This window comes from Euprymna scolopes, chromosome 17, assembly GCF_053919585.1.
Source record: "Euprymna scolopes isolate OS-2025 chromosome 17, ASM5391958v1, whole genome shotgun sequence".
NCBI classification, from domain to species: Eukaryota; Metazoa; Mollusca; class Cephalopoda; order Sepiida; family Sepiolidae; genus Euprymna; species Euprymna scolopes.
The window spans coordinates 29,634,422-29,659,777 of NC_136498.1; the positions used below are offsets into that span (position 1 = coordinate 29,634,422).

Below are 25,356 nucleotides of genomic sequence, written 5' to 3' on the forward strand. Positions count from 1 at the left end.
CGTAGTATCTAGAACTTGTGATCCAGGTGAATTGCATCTCTGCTCCCCAGCATCACCATATATTCTTTTCCTTTTACTCTTCTTCTAAGACACACGGCAACTAGGCTGTCTTTTTCTTGCCACCATTTTGTTATACTCATTGCAGTTTTCTTCCTTTTTTTTTTTTTTGTACCATTTTTACTTACACGTTCTTCTGCTGTCAGCTGCTGAGTCATGCAATTACGATTCCAAAAGAACAACCTAAATGAATAAGGAGAAGAAGAAGAAGAAGAAGAAGCAGAAGAAGAAGAAGGACAACAAAAATTATAACAATAATAAAAAAAAATAATAAAAAAAACAGTTAATCATGTTTCTAATATTGTAGCACAGTAATGTCTTACTCTTTCTTGTGTATGTGTCAGAAAGAAAATTTGCATTTTTATTCTCTCTGTTTTAGGGAATCTCTTAAGTGTATACTAATACATATATATATTTTTTTTTTCTGTCTCTTTTCAGAAATGCAGCTGTGGTCGTAGTCCTCACTGTGTCCATGTACTGTTTGTGATGTTACGTGTGTTCAAAGTAAAAGAGACGGATCCGTGTCTATGGAGCAAAACATTAAAAAATTACGAGGTAAATTATTTAATGATTTCAATGCATTTTTTTACCCTCTCCCCTTCTCCTCTCTCTCTCTCTCTCTCTCTTTCTCATACACTCTTTATCTTTTACTCTCTCTTTCTTTATTATTTATTACTATCTTTCTCTTTCTCTATCTCTGTCTCTGAAATGTCATTTCCTTTATCTATGTCTTTCTATCTTCATCATTTCCTCCTCTCTCTCCCTCCTCATTTTTCGTGTTTTTAACTATTTATTCAATATTTCCTCATTCATTTCCTATTTTTTATATTCTTTACTTCAAGTTTCTTCTTCCTTTATTTTCTATCATTTTTCTTTTTTTTTTATTTATTTCTTAATTCATATTTCCCTCTATCCCAGCTCCAAAGCTAAAGCTATTGATGAGATGGCTTGTTCTCTGTTGGATGTATGGTCCTGGGTCCTGGGTCCTGCGTCTTGTGCACTTGTGGAGGGTCCATCCTTCCAGGCTTTTTCTTCTCACTCTTTTAAAGGGGGTTACTTTATTGCCAATCGCCTGAGGCACCCGCACCAGGGAGTGCTAATAGGACTGTCCAGTTAATTTTTGCAAGGCCAGAGTGCTCTTCTTCTAGAGCACTGGCTTTTCAAATCCTATTTTCTTGGTCTTGTGTCACATCTTCCCACCATAGGGAAATAAATAAAGTCTCTCTCGCTCTCTCTTTCTCTTTCTCTTTCCACTTATACATCTTTGTTAGTCTCTTACTTTTTTCTTTTAACAATTTCTTCTTCCTTTATTCTTTTGATCTTATGATTTCAGTGTATCGTTTTACCATCACCCCTTTCTCTCTCTTTCTCTCTCTCTCTATTACTCCCTTTCTCTTCTTTTATTACTAACTCTCTCTCTCTATCTAACATGCCATTTCCTCTATCTATCTCTTTCTATCCTTCACCATAGACCCTCCCTCTTTCTCACTTTAATCCTAATCTCTTATTCTCTCTTTACTTGCCTTTTCTTTATTCATCCATTCCTTTTCAATCTCATATATTCAATTAAAATCTTTACATTTTTACATTCACAAAATACAAGCGCAACACTAACCACAAAGCCCAACACTAACCAGTAACAACTAAAACTAATTATACACACTATACTCACCTTTACACAATATAATTATAAACCACACAGATTTTCAAACTTTTATGCAAAAAATTTAATTTATCATTGTGAACTTGAGTCTGTGTTTATCCATTGAATTGTTTTCATCTAAATTTAATGTTTTATTCCCAAACTTATGTGGTCTCTGTTACTTCTGTAACAAAAGAATTCTACTTCCAACAAAAACCACAAGTTTAAAACTAGTAATAATATTTTATTTTGATAAAATACAATAATAATTGTTTTCTTCTGAACACAAACAGTTGGTCAATTTAATGTTCAAAAGTCCATCTGTCTCCAAGACTCACAGAAATGTAACAGATCTCCTTTCCCACTCTGCTGGAATATATATATATATATATATATATATATATATATATATATATATATATATATATATATATATATATAAAGCTTTGTATGTGTGTGTGTGTGTGTCTGGTCACGAATAGGCTCCTATATGGTTGACTATTTTAAAAAACTGATTACATATAATGATAGATGTATCGAGACACAGGAATGGGTATGTTTGATCTGGCTGAACAGTGGTTCATTAAAATTGTGGGGTCTGCGTTCACGCCTGGTCCACAAAGTATGGAATTAAAAAAATTTTTAAATTAAAAAAAAACGTTTACAAGTGTTTTTGATATAGATGTACATAATAATACTTTGATAAGTATGTTTTAACTTAAATAGGGATGGTATAATCTAATTATGGGGTCTGCGTTCGCGTCTGGCCTCCATAGAATGGAAATAGGCACAAACTTTAATAAAGACTTTTCATATCTATCTGCGTAAGTATACTTTGATAATTATGTTTCAGTTTGAAGAAATATGGTATAATAAAATTATGGGGTGTTCGTTCGCACCTGACCTCCATAGAATGGAAATATGTCAGAAAGTTTAACAAGATTTTTTAATATAGATCCACAGAATATTGTGATAAGTCTTTCAGTGTGAACAGGTATGGTATAATAAATTATGGGGTTTATCTATTTTATTTTTACTTTCAGCATATTTTGCTTTGGTTTTGATAACCCCAAATTTACAACCCTTCCTTTTCATAACCTATCATACTTTCATAAATCAGTCCATTTTCTGTAGGCTGTTTTTGAACCCAGTCAACGACGGGTACTTTTGCTAGTATATATATATATATATATATATATATGTGTGTGTGTGTTTTATTTTTTATTACCGTTTTATCTGTTCAATTACATATGTTTCGGATGTTGGACCATGTTTACGATCCAGCAGCCTCGTCAGACCTTACAGAAATGGTTGTTATGATTTGGGAGAAGGTTTTTAGAAGAAATAGCCAGTTTAAAAAGGCTTAACTGCTTATACATGGACATAAAAATAACTTACTGCCAAAGGTGCCCCATATCTGGAGGGACATTAAGTTTCATTCAAGATTGATCCTGGTCACAGCACCAGATGTGAACATGCGCCTGTATACGTTCACCAAACAGACCGTGATTGTCTTCTCATTATTCTTTTCTGAATTAGATGCCTGATTACAACACTGGCTTTAGTGTCAGTCGTGCCTCTCAGTCAGTGCTGCAACAAAAAGTTTCTCCCTCCAAACAAAATCACAACTCCAGTTTAAAACAAGTAACGACATGATTGTCTGAATTCGATTTTTAATTACAACACTGGCTTGAATGTTTGCTAGGTCAACCTAAAAAAAGAAAGGAAAATATAGTTACTTCCCTTGCACTGAGAAGGGCGTGATTGCCTTTGCACGGACGAATCAGCTTTGGCACTTTGAAGACGAAAAACACACAGCTTCCACTGGAAGATTTATCATCATTGTACATTCAGCATGCCAACCATTCAATTTGATCTGTTGATAGAAACATTCAAACTGCCATTTCCATCATTTTCCATGGGAACAAATGTAAATGAAAATGATGAAAGACTCTACAGGAATTGGCCAAAGCTCAGTCGAACTCGAGTAAAGCATCTCCAAGTTAACCCCAATCACTACAGCTAAATACTTAAACGAGGAGGTGATAAAAAAAGAGAGTTACTTCCCTTAGATTGACTAGGGAGTGATGATCAGGGTTAGATGAACGAATCAAGCGTGACACTTTGAAGAGGAAAGACACATATATTCCACCGTGAGATTGCACATCTAGTGGTCAATAATTATAATCGTGTAAGTTGTTGAATAAATTTGTTAAATGTTCTCCTTCATCCTCGTATCATTTTACGTGGTTAGTTTATAGGCAACACACATTTTAAAACCCATTACAAACAGATTGTGATTACCTGCTCGTTGTGCATGTCTGAATTCAATTCATAATTACAACAATAGCTTTAGTGTCAATTGTGTCATCTGTCACTGCTGCAACAGAAGGTTTCTCACTCCAAACAAAACCTCAACTCCAGTTGAAAGCTAGTAACAATATTTTATATAAGAAAATTTACAATGATACTTATTTTCTTCTACCGAACAGCCATCTTGCAAATCAATTCCAACAGAACATAAACAGTCTACCAGTTTAATACACAAAGCTCATCTGTTTCTGAAATCCACATAAATCCAACTGATCTCTCTGCCTGCTCTACCAGAACATATATAAATACTATCATTTAAAGTAGACCATACAGTCAGCATATTTTGAAAAAAGTAAGCTGTTTATCTATGGACATAAAAAAAATTACCAGGGAGCCTTATATATGAAGGAACATCAATTTTTCCAGGACTTTAAGTAGTTCAATTTAAATTTTTCAAGTGGAGAAATCAAATTTTGGGTGGTCAAACCCCCAAGCCAGATATATTTCCCATCAACAACCTATGTTTACCGCATAACTAAAATGAGTCCTAGGCATCATCTTAAAGTATATCCTCTCCTTCTTTTCTTCCTTATCCTCTCCCTCTTCTTTCTTTCCTATCCTTCTTTTCTTTCTATTTTTCTTTCTTTCTTTCTTTGCCTTCTGCTCTTTCCTCTTCCTCTTTGTCTTCACTTCCTCTTCTTTCTTTCCTATCCCACTTATTTCCTTATCTTTCTTTCTCTATCTCTTCCACTATTTACCCTAATCATATTCTGACCCCTCCCTCTTTTCGTGCTTACCCTCTTATAATAATTATCATTTTTTTTTTTAATTTACTTTCTCCCTTACTCCCTCTCTCTCTCTTGTCAGGTGGAAAACTTATTTCGAATGTACAACGACAGACGAGAATTGCTTCTTGTCAACAAAGAACGTTCCAAAAAACAAAAAAAACAGATGGAAGAAAAACAGAGTTCACAAGAAAAACTTACTGTCCCAGCTGAGAGTGATACAGGGTAAGTAGATGTTGTCTAAAAATTGACGACACACACTCTCTCTCTCTCTCTCTTTATTTGTATATATATATATATATAATAAATTCCACAGCCAAAAAACGTCACAGCCCACAAGAGCCATGACAGTCAAAGAACCGGAAGTCCAAGACTCGAGTTTCGCCCTCATTTGGGCTCATCAGTTAGACACATCCGAACTCAGGATTCGAAACCCGAGCCTCTTGTATGCAAGGCAAGCACTCTACCACTGAGCAAACACCCTGCACACAAGAATATATATATATATAAAATAGTGATCTACAAATGTGTTTCGAGGTACTACCTCTCGTCAGCGTAGCTTGACTATTCTAGGATTTGAACCTCAGACCCTATTTGTTATGGTAGAGCGTGTTAACTATTACAACACAAAGTCCAAAGCTTTTAAACTGATGTCAAGTTTTTGTTGTTTTTTTAAACAATAATACGGTTAATAGTATTTCAACTTTGGAGATCATGCAGAATATTTTTCCTTAGAAAATCACTCATATTTTTTTGATGTAAACAAATAAACAAATATTATATATTTATTTATTTACTTATAAAACAGTCATCTATGCACACGTGTTTTGAGGTACTACCTCTCATCAGTGTGGATAAATAAATATAAATAAAAATCATGATTTTACAGTATATATAAATATATATACACACTTTAAAATTACATTGCAATCACAATAAAATGCCAATCCACCATCATAATATTTATTTATATTTATTTTTTTGAATATATAGATGAATTTTTATAATGACTTTTTTCATACATTTCTCCAGTAAATAAAAATTTGCTCTTATATTTAAAAAAAAAAATGAATATAAAAATAATAAAAATCATGATTGTGAAATAATTTTTTTCTAATAACTAATTTATAGTAAATATGCTCTGAAAGCGATAATACATCCTCATTGAGCTTATTTGTAACAATTATGACTTTTATGAGGAATATACAACTTTCAGAGCAGAATTGTAACTTTCAAAATAGGAAGTGGGAAGAGACCGATAAAAATCTTGGTGCTTATACAGTATGTGACATATAAAAAAATCGCATCTATAATATAAAAGCAAAAATGTGTGTTAGTGTGTGCGTTTTTTGTGTATGTCCGGCAAAGGAAGGGGCGCTCGGGGAGGGTGAGGCGGTCACTGTTTCTTACAACTTTTTATATACTCCATAGATTATTATATCTACGATTTACAAAAGGAGGTTGCATCTATCTTTTATTCGAGCGACTTTTACACACTATTTTCGCGCTATTTCCTGCTCTCTGCGTGTTTCTTTGGCTTTTTCGTATAAAAATGAAACTGATTCAAAAAAAATTATTGAGTCGCTGGCTTCGTGGCCAGCAGGTGTTAAAGGCAATCAGCTTTGATCACTGTGGGGAATACCCGTTCATATCAGACAATTGCAATTCATTAAGACACTGCCAGAGCTCTCCCCTTTTGAGGGGAGCTGATTTTCCCCACGACGGTACAAAGAACTGGCTTCTCCTGCATGAACTCATTCACTTTCACTTTCTGCATGTCAACTTTTTAATCATTAAATTAGAATATTTTTCACTTCCTGTCCCGTCGTGGATGAGCAGTAAGATGTTAGGTTTTTTTTCACTTTCATCTTCATGTCAAGGCTTCGTGTTGAAGCCTACCTACCTACTAAAATTTTTTTTTTCTCAACACACACCTACAAACACCCGGGCAACACCAGGCACCCAGGCTAGTCTTCTATAAATATAAAACTGAAAATGTATGTATGTTCGTTTTTTGTGTATGTCTGTGAAAGGCTTTTTTCGCTGGACTTCTCGGTCAGCTCATTCCTTCTTAAAATTTTTATATCACGTCTAAATCATAATATCTACCAGTTAACAATGGGGGTCGTCTGTCTATTTAATTTGCCTGACTTTCAAAAGATAAATATTCCACATATTCAGATCGCCGCATGTTGCTTTTATTTTTCAGTATAAAAACAGCGAAACTGGATTCGAACCGGATGTAAACGTCACCGTCACCGTCAACTATCCCGCAGTAAAACAATTTTACCTCATTAAAAACTGGGGAATAGCGTGATGTTTGACATTCACTTTTTAATCGCTCTTACATTGACTGTCGCTGTAGCGCAGGTGTTCAGGCTCAGCCTGTGGTCCTCAAGGCTCCGGGGTCGAGCCGACCTGTCACCAAGTCCCCCCCCCCTTAGTTTTTTTTTTTTTTTCCATTTTTAAAATCGCTGTTTTTTATTGTTTTTTTATATTTAAACAGGGTTAAGTTTCCTTTTTGTTCTTCTTTCCCTCCCCCCCAAACGTGCACACCTACAAGCAACCGGGCAACGCCGGGTACCCCCTGCTAGTCTAATATATAAAAGACAAAATGTGTGTGTGTTTGTATATTTCCCAAAAACTTTTGACAGGCGTGTTAGACCGTGGCAAAATTGGTATCGTTAGAAAGACTGATCTCTCAGATGACAAATATCAGAAAATTGTCCAAAAAGATTAATTCTTTCGGCCATTTTTTGCAAGGAGAGGTCAGTTTTTGTGTTGACATTTTTGAAAGTCATTCATGCCTCGTGATCTCAACGTACATGTAAAACTACATGAAATAAAAACAATTCCAGAAATTTTTAGATGTTTTTGGCTTATTCAGACTATTGTCCTCATCGATTTAAAAAATTTCTTTTATTTCAATTGACCTTTCATCCTGTTGGGAAAATTGTGTCTTACCATTAAAGCATCCGCACGTCATATGGAGTCAAGCTATCAGGGGGAGGGAGGTAAGAATCAAGATGGCAGCACTCACAGCTTTTATAACTGGGTGTTCTCACAAAATAATAGAAAGTCTTGCAGCTCGTGTGCAAAATCTTGCTGCTCGGCTGTATAAAAGGAGGTCGCAGGGAGAATGAGGACAAAGGGTGATGAAAATCCTTTGAGATGGTTGTTGTGTGATACTGACCGTCTTGCTTTTTTCTTTATTGCTTTTTGTCCTTCCTTCCTTTTTTTTTTTTTTTTTGTGTTAAAAGCTATTTCAACGTAATGAACAAATTCAATCTATGCTTGATCCCTGAATTTGACAGCTCCTCCACTGACTCATCTGTCATCAAATGACTTGAAAAGGCCAAACGTGTTTGCAAGCTGTCCAAAATAAAAGAACCCATACAGGTCATTCCACTGAGACTCACAAAAGGAGCCTGCACAGTGTACCAGCAACTCCGGGATGACGTGAACCTGGAAGAAATTAAGCAGGCACTATATGCGGCCTTTGATATAGACCCTTTCATTACCTGGAAACAATTTACTGAACAAAGGCTCAAACTGGGCAAAATAGTGGACGTTTACCTGGCTGATTTGAGGAGGCTGGCTGTACTGTTCAGTTGAGTAAATGACCACGTACGTTTTGGCGGGTCTTCCAGATGACACCAGTCGCCTACTGCGAGCCTCTTTGAGGCTTAATGAGCTTGAACTGGATGAATTACTAGCTATAGCCTGAAACATTTTGAAAGACTTGGTGACCAGTCGTGGCAGCTAAAGAAGCAGCCAAATCACCCACAGAGGGCCCAGGATGCTACAGATGTGGTGGACCCAACCGTTTTCCAGGGACTGTTGAAGCCAGAGCCATACAGGGGACACAAATGACCAAAGACTACAAGAACAAATACGCTGCTATCGTTGCAATAAGCAAGGCCATATAGTGCAGAATTGTTCAGGAAACAGGTGTGGGGACAAGGTACTGTCACTACTCTTGCCCCAGGTCAGTCAATAGATGCAGTATTGCTTGTGGTTGGCATGAAAGTGGACGGCATACAGTGCTCGGTGCTTATCGACACCGAGTGTTCTCAGTCAATAATTAGTGTGGATCAATGATAGATGTGGAGCAGTCAACAAATAAGAATTTTGACGATTGGTGCAGTGTCCCAGGCTTGCTGTGAAGCCGGAATTGTGTCGATCCTCATGCTAAAGTTAATGTTCTAATAGCTCTTGGGAAGCCTCTTGTTTGGAGTCTATACAATTTGAGTGTTGGAAGGCATTACAGTCTCACCGGCCGGAGACATGAAAATTGAAGGAGGAGTGTGTGCTGTCCTGTGAATTAATGAACCTGATTTCGACATCTCCTTTGATTCTGACGAGAAAGTGTGGACTGCCACAAATGGGCCCAAAAGGACTTGCTAATTCAACTCCACAATCAAGTTGCAGAGTACAAGGTGCCTGATAATGTCAGAAGAGTCTAAGAATTATCTGGAACTTTGGATTGCAAATGGTTGGTTGATTCCATATCCCCAAGAAAGACACCCCTCACCCTACTCGGCTTGATTCCTTTAATGGCAGTCGTGCAAGAACAAAAGCAGAAGGTACATCCAGTGTTGGACTACTGTTGGGTTGGTCGGGGACATTTACATTGAGAGGGATACAAGTTCGTTGGAACACATTCCATGGAAGTATGTGTAAAACAAGCACAGGGATGTAATGTAATATTGTGGTGATGGGACAGGGGTTGGAGCTTGGTAAACGGTGTGTGGGATCTATTAGAGAAAAAGCTTCTTTTTTAAGACCGTGTCAAAGAGGGAGAGGCTGGTGCACCAAACACCAGCCTAAATGTGACAACAATGCTTGGGTGAATGGTAACTTTGTAGAGATATAGGATACTGGCAGATGTGAGAAATTTTCTAGCCCAGTAGAGGGAGCTCACCTTCTTTACAGCAGACTTGACAATATCTTCTATGTATTTATTCTAATTTATGTCATTGTAAATGCTAGGCCGAGGGGTTAGATGTTGTTCTTATGTCTTAGCCAGTGTATGGAATTTTAAACTTTTTATTAAAACCCTTTATTTAATTCATAAGGATAGATTGTTCTTATTCTATCAGTCATGAACGAGTAGAAATCTGCAATAACTTTTAATCATACTTTTTAGTTTCTTAATTTTTGAGATGGGGATTGATAATGCTTATTATTTGGATTATTCGGACTACTGTTCTCATATTGAGTGTTATTCGAACAACGTTTCGGGCAATGTAAAGTACAAACTTCTTCAGGTATATCTTGTCAGACTCAAGAATATTTCTGTCAAACTCTGGAATCTGTGCAGAATTTTGAATGGAACCTTTTAATTCAGAGATTAGACCATTCCTGTAATGACTTGTCCCCGGTTGATTGTGGTGTGATGCTGGTACTATGCAGTTCTAGGAGGTCCACCATGCCAGGCTTTACCTTCTCACTTTGAAAAGGGGTTCGTTTATTGTTAATCACTTGAGGTGCCTCTGCCAGGGAATGCTGACAAGACTGCTCAAGTATCTTTTCCTGGGTCATAGTGCTCCTTCTTCGAAGTGCTTATTTTTTAATTCCACTTTCCAACCTTCGTGTAACATTTCTTAGGGTGGGAGAGAAATAAACACCCAGTAACTGTTGCCACGGTGTCAACAAGGGAAAATCCTATCAGACATGTGTACGTCATGTGATGCTGTGTGGAAGTGAAACTGGCCAGTGAGGGTTGACTATATGTGTTGCATGAAGAGTAATGATATAAGAAGGATACTATTGATGTGTGATGTAAATTATAAAGATAGGCTTAGATCTGATGAACTCAGAGGAAGATAAAATTTAGACATTATAAGGAGATGCGTGCAGGAGAGTAGACTTTGATGGTATGGCCATGTTGAAAGAATGGGTTAGAGTTCTTGGGTTAGTCGATGTAGAACAGTTAATATAACAGGTCAAGGTCACAGGTGAAGGTCAAAGAAAACGTGGGAGAAAGTTTAAACGGTGGACTTGAGACAACAAGGGATAAATAAAAACCTGTGCAGAGATTAATTTGAAAATCAAATAACTAAAAGCCATTAAAATGATGATGATGATGATGATGATTTTTTTTTTTTTTTTTTTTTCACAAATTTTACAGCAGTTCAAAAGATGATGAAGATACTTGTCCAATTTGCCTTCTTGAGATGCTGGAAGGAGAAAGCCTAGTTCGCTGTTTAAATGGTTGCCAAAACCGGTTACATCATCATTGCATTAGCGTTTGTAAGTTGAATTGCTTTTTCTTTTCTATTTTTTTTTTTTTTATGTTTTTCCAGTTCCTATTTTCTTTATTATGAAATGGAATATAATTTTACATATAACTTTTTCTTTTCTATTTTATTTTTTTTTTCTTTCCAGTTCCTGTTTTCTAAAGAACAATTTCTATTCATCTTCACTTAAAATATTCATCATCATGGAAAATATGTCAAATATCCGACACAAAAAACTCGCTAGAAGTATATATACATATATATTTTTTTTTTCATTTTCGGAACAATTATACTCGTGGAAAGAAAAGACAATCCAAAATTAATACTTGTTTTCTAACCAAAATTTTCTGGTGATTCAAAACAAGTTCAATAAATTAATCAAGTATCAGAACAGAAAACATTAAATAATGAAACATCTATTTTAATTTAATTGAAATTGTAAAAACTTTTTTGCAACAATATTTAAAAATTTTAAACTTACAAATAAAATCTGAAATTCTATATTTCAAAATAATTATTTTCAAAATAAACATTTTTTTAATAATGCACAAATAAAATATAACACTCAGTTTAGAATATTATGAAATGGAATATAATTTTACATATAGTTTTTCTTTGTTTTGTTTTTTTTGTTTTTTTTTTGGTTTTTTGGAAAAGATAAATTTCTTTAAATAAAACAAGTTTTAAAAAAAACAGTCGTTTTAGAACATTTTGATATGTATGAATTTTTTTTTCACTAGTAGAGCACATCCCAAAATAAAAATATTTTTGATGAGTTAAAGTACACTTGTACCAAATATTCTTACATACACATTTAGCCAAACATCTTTTTGAGAAATTCTTCTTATACATACACTTTTATTATTGTTTGTTGTGAAAATATTTCTAGAGTTTTCTGAATGAGTTGCTTTTTTTTAAGCTTGATGAAAAGAAGACTTTACTGTTTAGATCAGTGATTCCCAACCGTTCAAATATGGCAGCCCATTATGGAACAAATAATCAGGAAACAATCCCAATTCTTAAAATATCTTATATATACATCCATTTTTTTTTTCCGTACAGCAAACTGCCATATACTGCGATTATTTGTTTGTGAAGTAACTATAAATTTTGTAAATTGATGATTAATTTCAAATGTATTCATAAAAATTTCCAAAGTTGCTACAAAAATTTATTAATTGCAAATCAATTCAAATTTATTCAAACACAAATTTCCGCTGTTATGAACTGAACTCAATGAGATGCCTAGTACTGCAGTATTTTAGCTAGCAATTAATAATTGATTTAACTCAATTTCCTCCACACACGGAAAACTAGCTAACCTGTCATGGAAGAAGGCGACAACACAGACGAGCAAATTTACTTTTACATCTTTCTGCCCGCGGAAAACGTTTCTTACATTAAATAATAAACCAAATATGGCCTTCTTATAGATACATTTTTCACAGTGTTTTATATAATATTCACATTCAGCTCAAAATCAATTGGCAATCTCCTGGCATTGAGGTTACGACCCACGTTCAGAACCACTGGTTTAGATTATTATTTCACTAGACTTCATATTAATCTACTCAAGGGCGATAACTCTGGCTTTTTTGGTCCAAGGGAAATAATTCTACTACTACTACTACATACAAGGTACCTCAAACATTTTCTGATGTCTAGAGCCTACCACAGTGCTGATTGTGATACAGATCATTCCCTAATATGCAGTAGAGTCAAACTTCAACCCAAAGATTTCTACTACACTAAACAGGAGGGTGTTGCCCGTATTGATGTTAGCAAGACCACATACACAGATCGCAATGCGAAATTCAACGAGATGTTAACCTCCACCTTCAAAGGAGATAACACCCGGACTGCATCTGAACAGTGGGAAACACTGAAAAATTCCATCCACTCTACAGCTCTCAAAGTCTTTGTGAGGAGGACAGGTAGCAAACGCAATGACTGGTATGATGCCAACTCTTCTACCCTCAACCCTCTATATTCCAGCTGAGGTCTTAAAAAGTGGAAAGGCTAGCCTGCTTGAGCCCCTCCATAGTCTTCTGATACAGTGTTGGAGAGAAGGCTCAGTGCCTCAGGGCATGAGAGACGCAAATATCATCACTCTCTACAAACACAAAGGGGACCGCGGTGACTGCAACAACTACCGCGGTATCTCACTGTTGAGTTTCGTTGACAAACTATTCGCACGTATAGTATTACTGCGACTAAACGTTCTTGCCGACCGAATCTACCCAGAATCTCAATGCGGTTTTCGTTCAGAGAGATCAACAATCGATATGATCTTCTCCCTACGCCAACTGCAAGAGAAGTGCAGAGAGCAAAACCAGCCTCTGTATGTTGCCTTCATAGACCTGACCAAGGCATTTGATCTCGTGAGCAGAGATGGACTATTCAAAATTCTCCCACTGATCGGATGCCCACCAAAACTCCTCAGCATCATAAGATCCTTTCATGATGGCATGAGGAGCACTGTGCAATTTAACGGTGGCATGTCAGCTGAGTTCGGGGTGAGGAGTGGTGTCAAACAGGGTTGTGTGTTGGCCCCAACACTCTTCGGCATCTTCTTCTCCCTACTCCTGAAGCATGCTTTCAAGAACACAACGGATGGTATCTGCTTGCACTCCAGGTCAGATGGTGGTCTCTTCAACATCGTCAGACTCCGCTCCAGGACAAAGACCAGGACAATTCAGATAAGAGACATGCTGTTTGCCGATGATGCAGCTATAGCATCGCATCAGGAAGATGGTCTTCAAAGACTGATGGACAGGTTTGCTAATGCTTGCAGCCTGTTCGGTCTCACCATCAGCCAGAAGAAAACTCAAGTCATGGGACAAGCAACTGCCTCCCCACCCAGCATCACAATCCAAGGCACACCACTACAGGTCGTACGCCAGTTTCAATATCTAGGCTCCACTACTTCAGACACCCTCTCATTGGACGAGGAGCTAAACAAAAGGATTGGAAAGGCATCTACAACCCTCTCTAAACTAACTAAAAGAGTCTGGGAAAACAGGCACCTTACCACCTCCACCAAGATGACCGTCTACAGAGCGTGCATCCTCAGTGTTCTACTGTATGGGAGTGAATCCTGGACTACATACTCAACACAAGAGAGGAAACTCCAGGTCTTCCATATGAGGTGTATACGTAGGATACTTGGTATCACATGGCAGGACAGAGTGAGTAATACTGATGTTCTGCAGAGTGCGGGCATCCCATCCATTTACTCCTTACTGCGTGAGCGACGTCTTCGCTGGCTGGGCCATGTGCGCAGGATGGATGATGGGCGCATCCTTAAAGACCTTCTCTATGGCGAGCTTGCCTCAGGCTCAAGAAAGAGGGGGCGACCCCATCTTCGCTACAGGGATGTCTGCAAGCGTGACATGAAGGCTCTCTTGGTGGACAGGAATACATGGGAAGCCTCTGCAGCTGACAGAACTGCCTGGAGGAAAATGATACGCCAGAGGATTATCATCAGCGAGAGGACCCTCCATGTTGAAAATGCTGCAAAGAGAGCTAGGAGAAGAGCGAGTGTACAGGCGGAACAGCCGGACGAAGCGGCAAATTGCATAACAACCTTCGTATGTCAAGGCTGTGGCAGACTATGCAAATCAAGAATTGGTCTCTACAGTCACACAAAAGGATGCAAACAGGCAACATCTTAATACGGCGCTGATCCATAGTCGTTTCGACTGACGGATGCCACACACACTACTACATAGATATCTAACATTTATAAAGTACTAACCACTAGTATAACTCTTCCCAAAATAAAAACAAAAAGTACTTCCATCAAATTAAAGGTTCAAAATTGATGAGGGCATTTCATTTTGACTACCAGGAGTGGAAAGTTTTGTTTTGGACAAAATCAAACGAAAAAGATAATTAAAGTATTAATTTTTGGGATTGGAAAATAAGCACAAACTTTTCCGATACTCACAAAAGTCCTGATTTTTCTGATCTCTGATTCCAATTAATCGTCCTAACACTAATATATATACAGTGCCGGCAAAAAGAAAGTGCACTGTTGTAATTTTTTTAAAAATGCAAATTTAATGTTTAAACAACCTATACCTCATTTGATTTGCCTTTTATTCCTGTATGATTTTACTTGTTCATATTTGACTTTTAATTGAAATATTTTAGTGTTCACGTCAATTTAAAAAGATTTACTTCAAATTGAGGAAACAAAAAGAAAGTTTGCAGCAACAAATTTGCTTAAAACCAGCTTAAATTATCCCCTCTAAATCAGTTTAAAATATCCACCAACAGGCAACAAAGCATCTCTAATCATAATTGTTGTTGTTCCAAGTTATACAACGTAACATTTAGTCCATATGCCATGACTTTCTCTTAGTGATCGTCAGGAGCTCATTAATCTCCACCTTTCTGGTTTATCCAATTGAGAAATCGGCCGCAGATAGAAATGTGATGAGAAAACGGTACAAAACACTGTGCAAAAGCACCAAAACACCGGCAGTGTTTGTGATGCCCCTAAATCTGGTCGTACTACAATTACTTCTAGCAGGGAAGACAATGCTATCAAGATCTGCAGCCAAAAAAACAGATTTGAAACGGCTCCCAAAATCCAACAACAGTGCAATTTTGTTAAAGAATGCTGTCTTTCTACTGTCAAGAACAGATTAAAGGAATTTAATTTGCGAGAATATGTTGCAAGATGCAAGCCAATGATTTCTGTAAAGAACAAAAAGCGCCGTCTGGACTTCGTCAGATGCAATGAAGATCATGACTCTTCATATTGGTCAAAAGTGCTTTTTAGCAACGAAAGCAAGTTCGATAGGCTAGGCAGTGATGGTAGGCAGTACATCCGTCGGGGGAAAGACAAAGAATTTAATCCTAGGTGCTCAGTTTCAATGCTGCAAGGAGGTAGAGGTTCAGTTTTGGTGGGGGCATTATTAGTACCAATAGTCCAGGGCCTATAGTTCGCTTGCAAGGTCGAATTAATTCGACCAAGTACATCAATATGTTTACAGCATTTTCTCCCCTACTTTGGTTGGAATTTGGATGATAATCTCATATTCATGCAGGATAATACTCCCATTCACACAGCTGGCAATGTCAAGAGGTTCCAGGAAGAGCATGATATTCTGTGTTTGGATTGGCCTGCACAATCTCCAGACCTCAATCCTATCGAAAACGTATGGTATTACATCCAGCAACAGCTACACAATGATAAAATTTCAAATTTGAAAAAAATTTGGACAAAAATTAAAGAAAAGTGGGATGCCCTGCTCCCGAAGTATTACTGCAGTCTAATTCAAGGAATTCCCAAAAGATTGCAGGCTGTCAAATTGTAGAAGGACTATGCTACTAAATATTAACTAGTTCATTGTGTTCCTGTTGTATTTGTGTTGCATTAATGTCCTAAAGTTACATTTAAATAACAATTTTCCATTGTGTGGACTTTTTTTTTGCCTCCTCAATTTGAAGTTATTTTTTTAAATTGACGTGAACACTAGAATATTTCAATAAAAAGTTAAATATGAACAGGTAAAATTATAGAAGAATAAAAGGTCAATCAAATGAGGTATAGTTTGTTTAAACAGTTTCATTAAATTTGGCTTAAATTTGCAGTTTTTGAAAAAATGACAAGTGCGGACTTGCTTTTTGACACCTGTGTGTATGTGTGTGTATATATATATATACATACATATATATAAAGATTCTTGATTTATTTATTTTTTTATTAGTGAATCTGTGTTATTTATTGTTACGTTCACCTGAACGTTTTGAGGGAGTTACCTGCCTTTTGTTTATATTTGAGTTGCCCTCATATTGGGGTGTATTTTTTGTTAGGTATAATAATTTTTTATTTATTAAACATTTGATTATTTTATTCAAATATCTATTAAATATTTATATATATATATATATATATATATATATATATATATATAAGCGAGATAAGACGCTGATAGAATTCAGATAAAAAATCCTGATAGATATTACTTGAAATAATACTTTCAAGGTGATCCTAGCCAAAAGCCAAATTTAATCTCAAAACTTATATATATATTCTCCCAACATTAGGCCAGCTTTGATAGTTGTTTTAAATTCTCTTTTCTACGCACATCTTATCTTCCTTTTAATAATATTATTTAAACTCATTCCCTTTTCCTTGCCCCCATTTGTGAAATATTCCACGAGTTTCTTCCTTTTAGATTACTTTGGACCATCTTCCAATTACGGGATTCCCTTGGATTTTACTTGCGGAAATGGAAACTTCACCAACTTTTTCGGATTTTGATTTTGGGATTTTACCGTCATAGGATTTTTTAGCCTTTACCAGACTATCCATTCACGTGAAATAACCTTTTCTTCAACATAACTACCTCTGCTTCACTATTTGTTACCAAGTAAGATCTATGACTTACTTGTAGTTTCATCAAATACTTTTGCAAGCAAAATCCAATCCCGCATTTTGCTAAATCCTACCCTCTGATGAGAAGGATAGTATTTCTTCGAAAATCTGCGGATTAAGGACTATCCACTTATTTTGTGCTTCCTTTTAAAAATTAAATGTTTTTAACTCTTTTTCAACGTGTTTTTTAACATGTTTTATTAACTACTTGTTCTTATATTTTAAAATAATGAGAAAGAAGTGAACCATAATCGAATGTTAAAAAATAATACATAAGTTGATTTAAAAAAATCTCGAAGTGTAATACAACCCAATAAAAAAGTGAACACGACATTTGGAATGTTATAAAATAAATAAGTCGATTAAAAAAAAATAATAATAATTTCATGATTTTTCTTCTTTTTTTTTTTTTTTGTCTGACATAAGTAGAGCTAAATATGTTTTTATTATTTCAACCTTCGGTATTTTTACTTAAATCATTACAAGTTTCAATCAACAGGACAATAAAATTATCCTACTGATCTCGTCAGACAATCAAAGCCATTAAGCAAAATACCCGAGGTTGAAATAATAAAAAACATATATATATATATATATATATATATATATATATATACACCCAATATTTTTTTTTTTTAATTTTTAATGATCTACCAACACTATTTTTCCAATAATTTATTCCAGGGTTTGAGGAATGTCACAATCAAAGCCCTCTAATATGTCCTATATGTCGGACGAAATGGAAAAGCAAAATCGAAGATGACAAGTAAGTTTTGAAACTTTTGCTAAATCAATGTCTGGTTTTTATGTAAAGAGTTTCAAAAATTTTTAATCCTATGATCTTGTTAGCACAGTGTAGCATTAACTAAAACATGTCTATATTAAGATGTAGGTAGAGGGCAGTCATGTTTTCTGGAGGTGTTAGCAAATGGAGCTAGTGTTGGAGAGATTTTGGGTGAGTCTTTCAGGAAGTGTTGTGGTAGTAAAACCGATGCAACAATTAGTTTTATTATTATTGTTAAAAATACATTCTTCCACACGGCATTGAAACTGACGTTGTTGTTTTTCTACTATGTTTTGCATCTGAGAAGTGTTATTTTTAACTCCCTAGTTTAATGTTTTTAACTACGTACAAAACTCTTTCTAAAAGTAAGGCCTCCTATTTTTCAACTCAAAAACTAAAACATTGAAGAGCTACAAAGACGAGAGTGGTTCCATAAAAATGAGTGACATTTTGTGCTCCAAAATTAATTTTTCTACATAGTTAACACCATTTTGTCACCGATGAACGATGAATGTTGTAAAAGACTGGAGTGTGCTTTGTCACTCGCATCTCTGTCGTTACTCTGAAATAGATGAAGCTATCTCCTAACTGTGCTGATATCAATTAAATCAGCTTCGTAAACGTTTAACAGGCACCGATAAATGTCAATCGATTCAAATTTTTCTATATGGAGGAATTCAGTGATGCATCTCTGCTTTTAATGTTTGTCCATGACAGGATTTGCTTTCTTAGAATCTCACACCATCAATATCTGCAACAGAGAGAGATGAAATTTTCAGGTCATGAATGTATAAATTTAGTCATCATGACAATGAAATTTGCAATCCCGTCTGATTCAGTCTAGAGGAATAAAAATTAGGACGCATTACTTTTGGAACATCTGTCGTATAAATAAAACTGTATATGTGTATATATGTATGTATGTGTGTGTGTGTGTGTGTGTGTGTGTGTGTGTGTGTGTGTAAATATGAGATTCCTTCAATAAGTTTCCAGACTTTTTTGTACAAGCATTTAAAATTGTCAAAGACTCTTGAAAATTCAGGATGTTATTGTTATACATCTTATGAGATGATTGGCCTGTTTTTATGATTTCAGGTTCAAATGAACAGCTACAGCAAGAATTGGAATGCACTCTACTAAAGCCTGATTATCACAGCTGGTGAATTTTCAAAAATGCAATCTGAAAATGAGGACGCTTTAGAAGAACAATATGCTATAAAATTCTGTCTTAAACTTGAAAAAAAAAAATGCCACAGAAACGTATGGCAAGCTTCAGGCTACTTTTGAACCACCTTGCATAAATGGAGCATCAGTTTTTGAGTGGCATAAGAGATTCAAGGAAGGCAGAGAGTCTGTGAGGGATGATGGGAGGTATGGAATGAGTAAGGAAGTTAAAACACCAGAGTTTATTGGCCAAATAAAGAATTTCATGGATAAGGACCATGATGTGTTTAAAGAGACAATAAGTGTACAGTTTGATGTCAGTATACACACAATTATTCGCGAGGAACTGAAAATGCCAACCTTGTCACAGGCTATTTGATCAAGATGGGCATCAAGACAGTTTCTCATTCTCCCTATAGTTCAAACCTTGCTCCCTGTGACTTTGGATTATTTGCTAAGCTGAAGGAAAACCTTAGAAGCTGTCGGTTTGAGACAATTGATGAGATAAAAGATGCTGTGACAAGGGTCATTGACATACTCACATAAAACGATTTCCTTCCATGGGTTCTTCCTAAAGTTGTTGGAACAGTGCAACAATAAGTGCATTGCAGCCGGAAGAGAGTACTTCGAAGATGAAGGTTTCATGTATCAATAAAAGTGCACATACGAAAAAAGTCTAGAAACTTATTGAAGGCACCTTGTAAGGTTGCTGGAAGGATGGTGGGATCCTACCGCTCCAGAAAATATCTCACTACTGATGCAATTCTCTATCTGTATAAAAGCCAAGTACGTCCAAGGATGGAGTACTGGTACCACATCTGGGCAGGAGCTGCTAAAAACAGCCTATCCTGCATTGACAGAGTACAAAATAGAGTTCGTGACTTAGTAGGGGATGCCCTTTTCTCTTCCCTGCAATCGCTCTCCCACAGAAAAGACATTGCGAGCTTGTCTTTGTTTTATCGCCATTTCCATGGCAAGTACTCATCTGAGCTCCAATCTCTGGTCTCCCCTCGCCAATCTTTCACGAAAAACACCCGTCTTGCTGAAACCACTGTCATTAATTTCCCCCACTCTTTATCTGTGCCTAAATCCAAACGTAAATTCCATGAGGAGAGTTTCTTTCTTAGAAGTGCATGACTGTGAAACTTTTTTTTTTTTTTTTTTTATATTTTCACCCCAAACAAGGCAAATTGCCACTTTGGTGTAGGGGGCTACTATCAGGGGCAACAACTACTGGGGTACTATGTAGGGATTTGGGCAGCAAGGTGTCGGTTCACGTTACACTTGAATTTCTGCACGTCAGTACTGTTGGGGAAGCAGGGACCTGGAATGGAATTCCAGAGTCTTGCGGTTCTGGGGAAGAAACTATTGGAGTAAAAAGATCTTTTACATCTAGGGACCTCTACAGTGTGGGGGTGGGATCTAGTAGCCTGTCGGGTTTGTCGAGGGTGCTCGCGTCGTGGGGGCACAAGTGATTGCAGTTCATCAGAGCATTCACCACTAAAATACTTGTAGAACAGGCAGAGGGATGCAACATTTCGTCGATGGGACAGAGGCTGAAGCTTAGATGCCAGTTCAGGGCCTATCAGATTTGCGACTCTCTTTTGAACCTTGTCAAGGAGCGAGAGACTAGTAGCAGATGCACCAGCCCAGATGTGGCAGCAATACTCCATACATGGGCGAATGGTGGCCTTATAGAGGTACAGGATACTTTCGGGTGTTAGTAGTTTTCTAGCACGGTAGAGAGAGCCTACCTTTCTTGCAGCGGCCCTGGCAATGCCTTCAATGTAATTGTTCCAACTCATGTTTCCTGTGAACGTTAGGCCAAGGAGTTTGAAAGATGTACTCTCAGATAAAGGGTCGTTGGCCATTGCTATCTCTTCTGTTTGCCTGTTTCCCACTTGACTACAACTTGGATGTTCAAGTCCAACATAAACAAATTCCTGACAAACCGCCCCCTTAAGTAAGACACTTTATCAAATCTCCAATACTAACGATTACTATGATACTATCCCATTGATTAATGTACATGCAATAACACTTATCCCTGAGTGGCTTCCGGGTCTTGATAAATGGTGACCTCCATGTAAAAAAAATAAATAAATAAAAAAAATAAACTCTTAAACTTCTGGTCACATAACACTAAAATTAACAAGATATTGTAATCATGCACCAAGGATAGTTTATAATGACTTTATAATTAAAGCAATGATACTTAACTTTTGTACGTTTAACTTTAATTCAAGTGTTTATGTAAAACTAATTTCATAAAATCAGCAGTTTGTTCTTTGATACAACAGGGGTGTGTTAAAAATTAACATTTCTGTTTAGAGCACAACTGAACCATGATACTTGACTTTTGCATTTTGAACTTTAAGTGAAGCCATTATTTACAGATAATTTTTATAAAATCAATAGTAGATTCTCTACAGTGCAATGTAAACTACAATTTATTGTGGAATACATCATTACGAGGAAAGCATGTGAAGTTTCCTCTCATTAGAGCAGGCAATCAATCTTGGTGATTTGTGGGAGGCAGGGGACTAAGTGGAACACGTAATCAATCGATCTGATTAAAAATAGGTGATTTCACCGATTTTGATGACAATAAAAGTATGTGAGGCTGGAACATTTGTTGATTCTCATTCAATCCTGGACAACATCAGGTCTCCCTGCTGGTGTGTATATATCTATCTACATATCTATAAAAATGAAAATGTCTGTGTGTGTGTGTGTGTGTGTGTGTGTGTGTGTGTGTGTGTGTGTGTGTGTGTGTGTGTGTGTGTGTGTACATTTCCCTTCCAAATAACTCAATTTTTGGTCTACAGATTCAAGATTAATTATAAGGAGTATTGAGGTTTAGGAAAATCCTGTGGAACTCCCTTCCGATTGCCTGCTTTCCAGCTGACTACAATCTGATTGTCTTCAAGTCCAACGTAAACAAGTTCTTGATGAACCGTCCCCCTATGTAATCCAATTTACAAAATTCCCACTACTTATGTTTACTATGCCATAATCACATTGACTAATGTATACCCATGAACCCTTATCTTCGAGTGGCCTCCGGGCCTTGATAAATGGTGATTCCTGTGTCAAAAAAAAAATTGACCTTAAAGAACTCTACCAAACTCCTCTGCCAATTTTGGGTCTAAGCACTTGAAATTTTAGATATAGGTTACTTGGACATGGATCTAACTTTATAATTTGATTTGAGCCCAAAAGAATAAATGTTAAGGGGCCATAATTGGGGTCAAAGTTTTTAAAAAATTGACCTCTATGGTCTCTACCAAATTGCTCAGGCAATGTTTGGTCTAGACATTTGAAATTTTACATAAAGTGTATTAAGACATAGGGCAAACTTTTTAATCATTTTTTGCTGAAAATTTGGCTTCCTAAAGTTCAAAAGATTTTACCTTTTCGGTCTCTAGCAAACTATTCAGCCAATTTTTGGTCTAAACATTTGAAATTTTACGTAAAGGGTATTCAAACATGCAGCAAGCTTTTTAATCAGCTTTTGGGCAAAATTTTGGCTGCCAGGAGGTCAAAGTTGACAGAGTTTACCTTTGCAGACTCTACCAAACTCCTCCACCAATTTTGGGTCTAAACACTTGAAATTTTAGATGTAGGTTACCTGGATATGAGTCAAATTTTTAATTATATATATATATATATATATATATATATATATATATATATATATATATATATATATATATATATATATATAAAAATGTAACTCTTGGTTCGTTCGCAATTAATTGTCTAAAAAACCACTGGACGGTTGGCTTCCACGTTTTGGTATAATATGTTTACTATATCGATGTGTGTTTTTATATATTTCTTTTTAATTATAACATTATACTTAATTTTTTTGATAAATAGGTGGATTTCTTTGTACCGAGAGGCCATTTTTTTTTATTTAGGGACAATTATTTATTACCACTTCCTGTCACGTGACCAGTGTTACAATTTAGCGGTTTTCCTGCTAGATCTGGAGATTTCGTTTGCAATCTAGGGGGGAATTCTAGAAAATCTGAAGATATTTGGCACCCACACACCCGCATTAGATTATTAAAAAATAAAGAAAAGCGCTTGAAAATACTTTAAAACATAAAATAAACTCATTCATGTAAGTAAAAAAAAGTAGCATTTATTGCCTTTGGTAACAATTATTTATTGATTATTTGTTTTGTTTTTCACCTTTTTTTCGACTAACCATTCTTAAATCTCACTATAAAATCGATTTTTCCAAGTACATTTTAGGTGGGGGGGGGCATTCCTACCTCCGAAGTTTAGTTTAAATATGATCTAAAAGTGTAAAAAGCAAGAAACAACAGCAAAAAAAAAAAAAACTTATACCAATACAGTTGAATTTAATTATCTACCAACCTAAACACTTTTAATATGCTAAAACAAAGTTTTTTTGTTTTTTATTTTTCTAATTTCAAAATATGTTGCACCATTATTGCGATGTTTAATTTGCAGTATATTTCAATTTAACTTTTATTATAAAAAGTTTGAGTTTATGATTTGTTTCCTGCAAAAAAAAAAATACCCTCTCTGAAAAAAACAGGCAAAACTAGCTGATAAAATATGGAAGCCTTCTGGGGAGCTAACCGCTTCAATATAATTCCAGAAACATATAATGAGAAAACACAGAACATTATGGAGTTTTTTTTGGGGGGGGTAACGATTTTTGAAAATTTCAGACGATAAGTTAAAAATCTAGCGATTTTCTGGACATTTCTTTCTCCTGATCTCGTGGGTTCCCCCCCCCCCCCAAACAAATTAGAGTGGTCGGTGTTCTGTAGTAGCGTATCTGGATATTTACCAAAAAAAATATTTAGGTTTGGCTATAAATTCCTAAACTCATTTCACCCTAAATAATTTAGGTGACTGAAATAGGAATTTAATTGAATCTTTAATTTCCTGAATAGTATACGAGAATTCATTTTTCTTCGAGTTATATCGAATACATTAATACGGACTTTGGGGGCTTTTTTCGTAATGTTACTGTAAAAATTATTTTTTATTGTCACAAATTACGATGCTTTAAAAAAAGCAAAAATAAATTCTTGCGTTTTTTTATTTACTACTGAAAACCATAACTTTAGTAAAGGTATTTTTTGTTTAAAGATGAGTTGTGATACAATGAAACAGTACTGTATGTGGATGACTAAATATATATATATATATATATAATTTTCAGTATTTACTTCAACAGTGCTAAATACATAGGTAGGGCTAGGTAATAAGTTATAAAAATATACATGGCAATTAAGCTACACAGAATATTCTGCGTTTCATTCTCATGAGAATTCGTCAGGCTTATGCCTGATATATATATATATATATATATATATATATATATATATATATATATATATATATATATACACACACACACACACACACACACACAATGCTCTTTTTTATTGAGTGAAGGATTGAAGTTTTTATTTAATATAACATCCATGTACATTTAGAAACAATTATTAGATTTTTCATTCAACTTTCTGCGTTATTATAATGTAGATCATGTTTATTAGAATTTTACTATTTTGTCTTCTATTTAAAGTAATGCTGAGTTTGTTTCCATTTTTTATTCTTTTTTACATTTTTCTCCATTACTGTTGCACAGTGAACCAACTATTGGCCAAGGAGGCTCTTCATCTCCATTAATACCTGATGACCTGAGGCTTCCATATGCTGAACCAATCCCTGCAGAACACAGAGACACAGCACGACCTTGGATACAAGTAAGCTTTTTTATCTGTTAAAAGAAGGGAATAGGTTCATAACAATCTTTGAGCAACTTAACAACTTTTTTTTGTTTTTTGCAATTTTTTTTTTTTTCATCCAAAACAAACCATATTGCCACATGGAACATAAGGTGCTACTACTTGGGATCGCATCTAACGGGTGACTGTGGGGACTTGAGCAGCAAAATTTCTGTTTACATTACATTTTAACTCCTC

The 25,356-nt window shown here is 35.7% G+C and overlaps 1 protein-coding gene across 5 annotated transcripts in view; it reads left to right on the forward strand.

Moving 5' to 3' along the window:
* LOC145296722 (mitogen-activated protein kinase kinase kinase 1-like) overlaps window positions 1-25,356 on the forward strand; it is a 445,857-nt gene that overhangs the window by 383,289 nt on the left and 37,212 nt on the right. For all 5 annotated transcript variants that reach the window (XM_080142722.1, XM_080142721.1, XM_080142720.1 and 2 more), the window contains 5 exons: window positions 496-612; window positions 4,880-5,022; window positions 10,931-11,052; window positions 18,115-18,196; window positions 25,020-25,137. In XM_080142722.1, coding sequence (XP_079998848.1) covers window positions 496-612; window positions 4,880-5,022; window positions 10,931-11,052; window positions 18,115-18,196; window positions 25,020-25,137 — 582 coding nt within the window. The remainder of the gene's footprint in view (window positions 1-495; window positions 613-4,879; window positions 5,023-10,930; window positions 11,053-18,114; window positions 18,197-25,019; window positions 25,138-25,356) is intronic.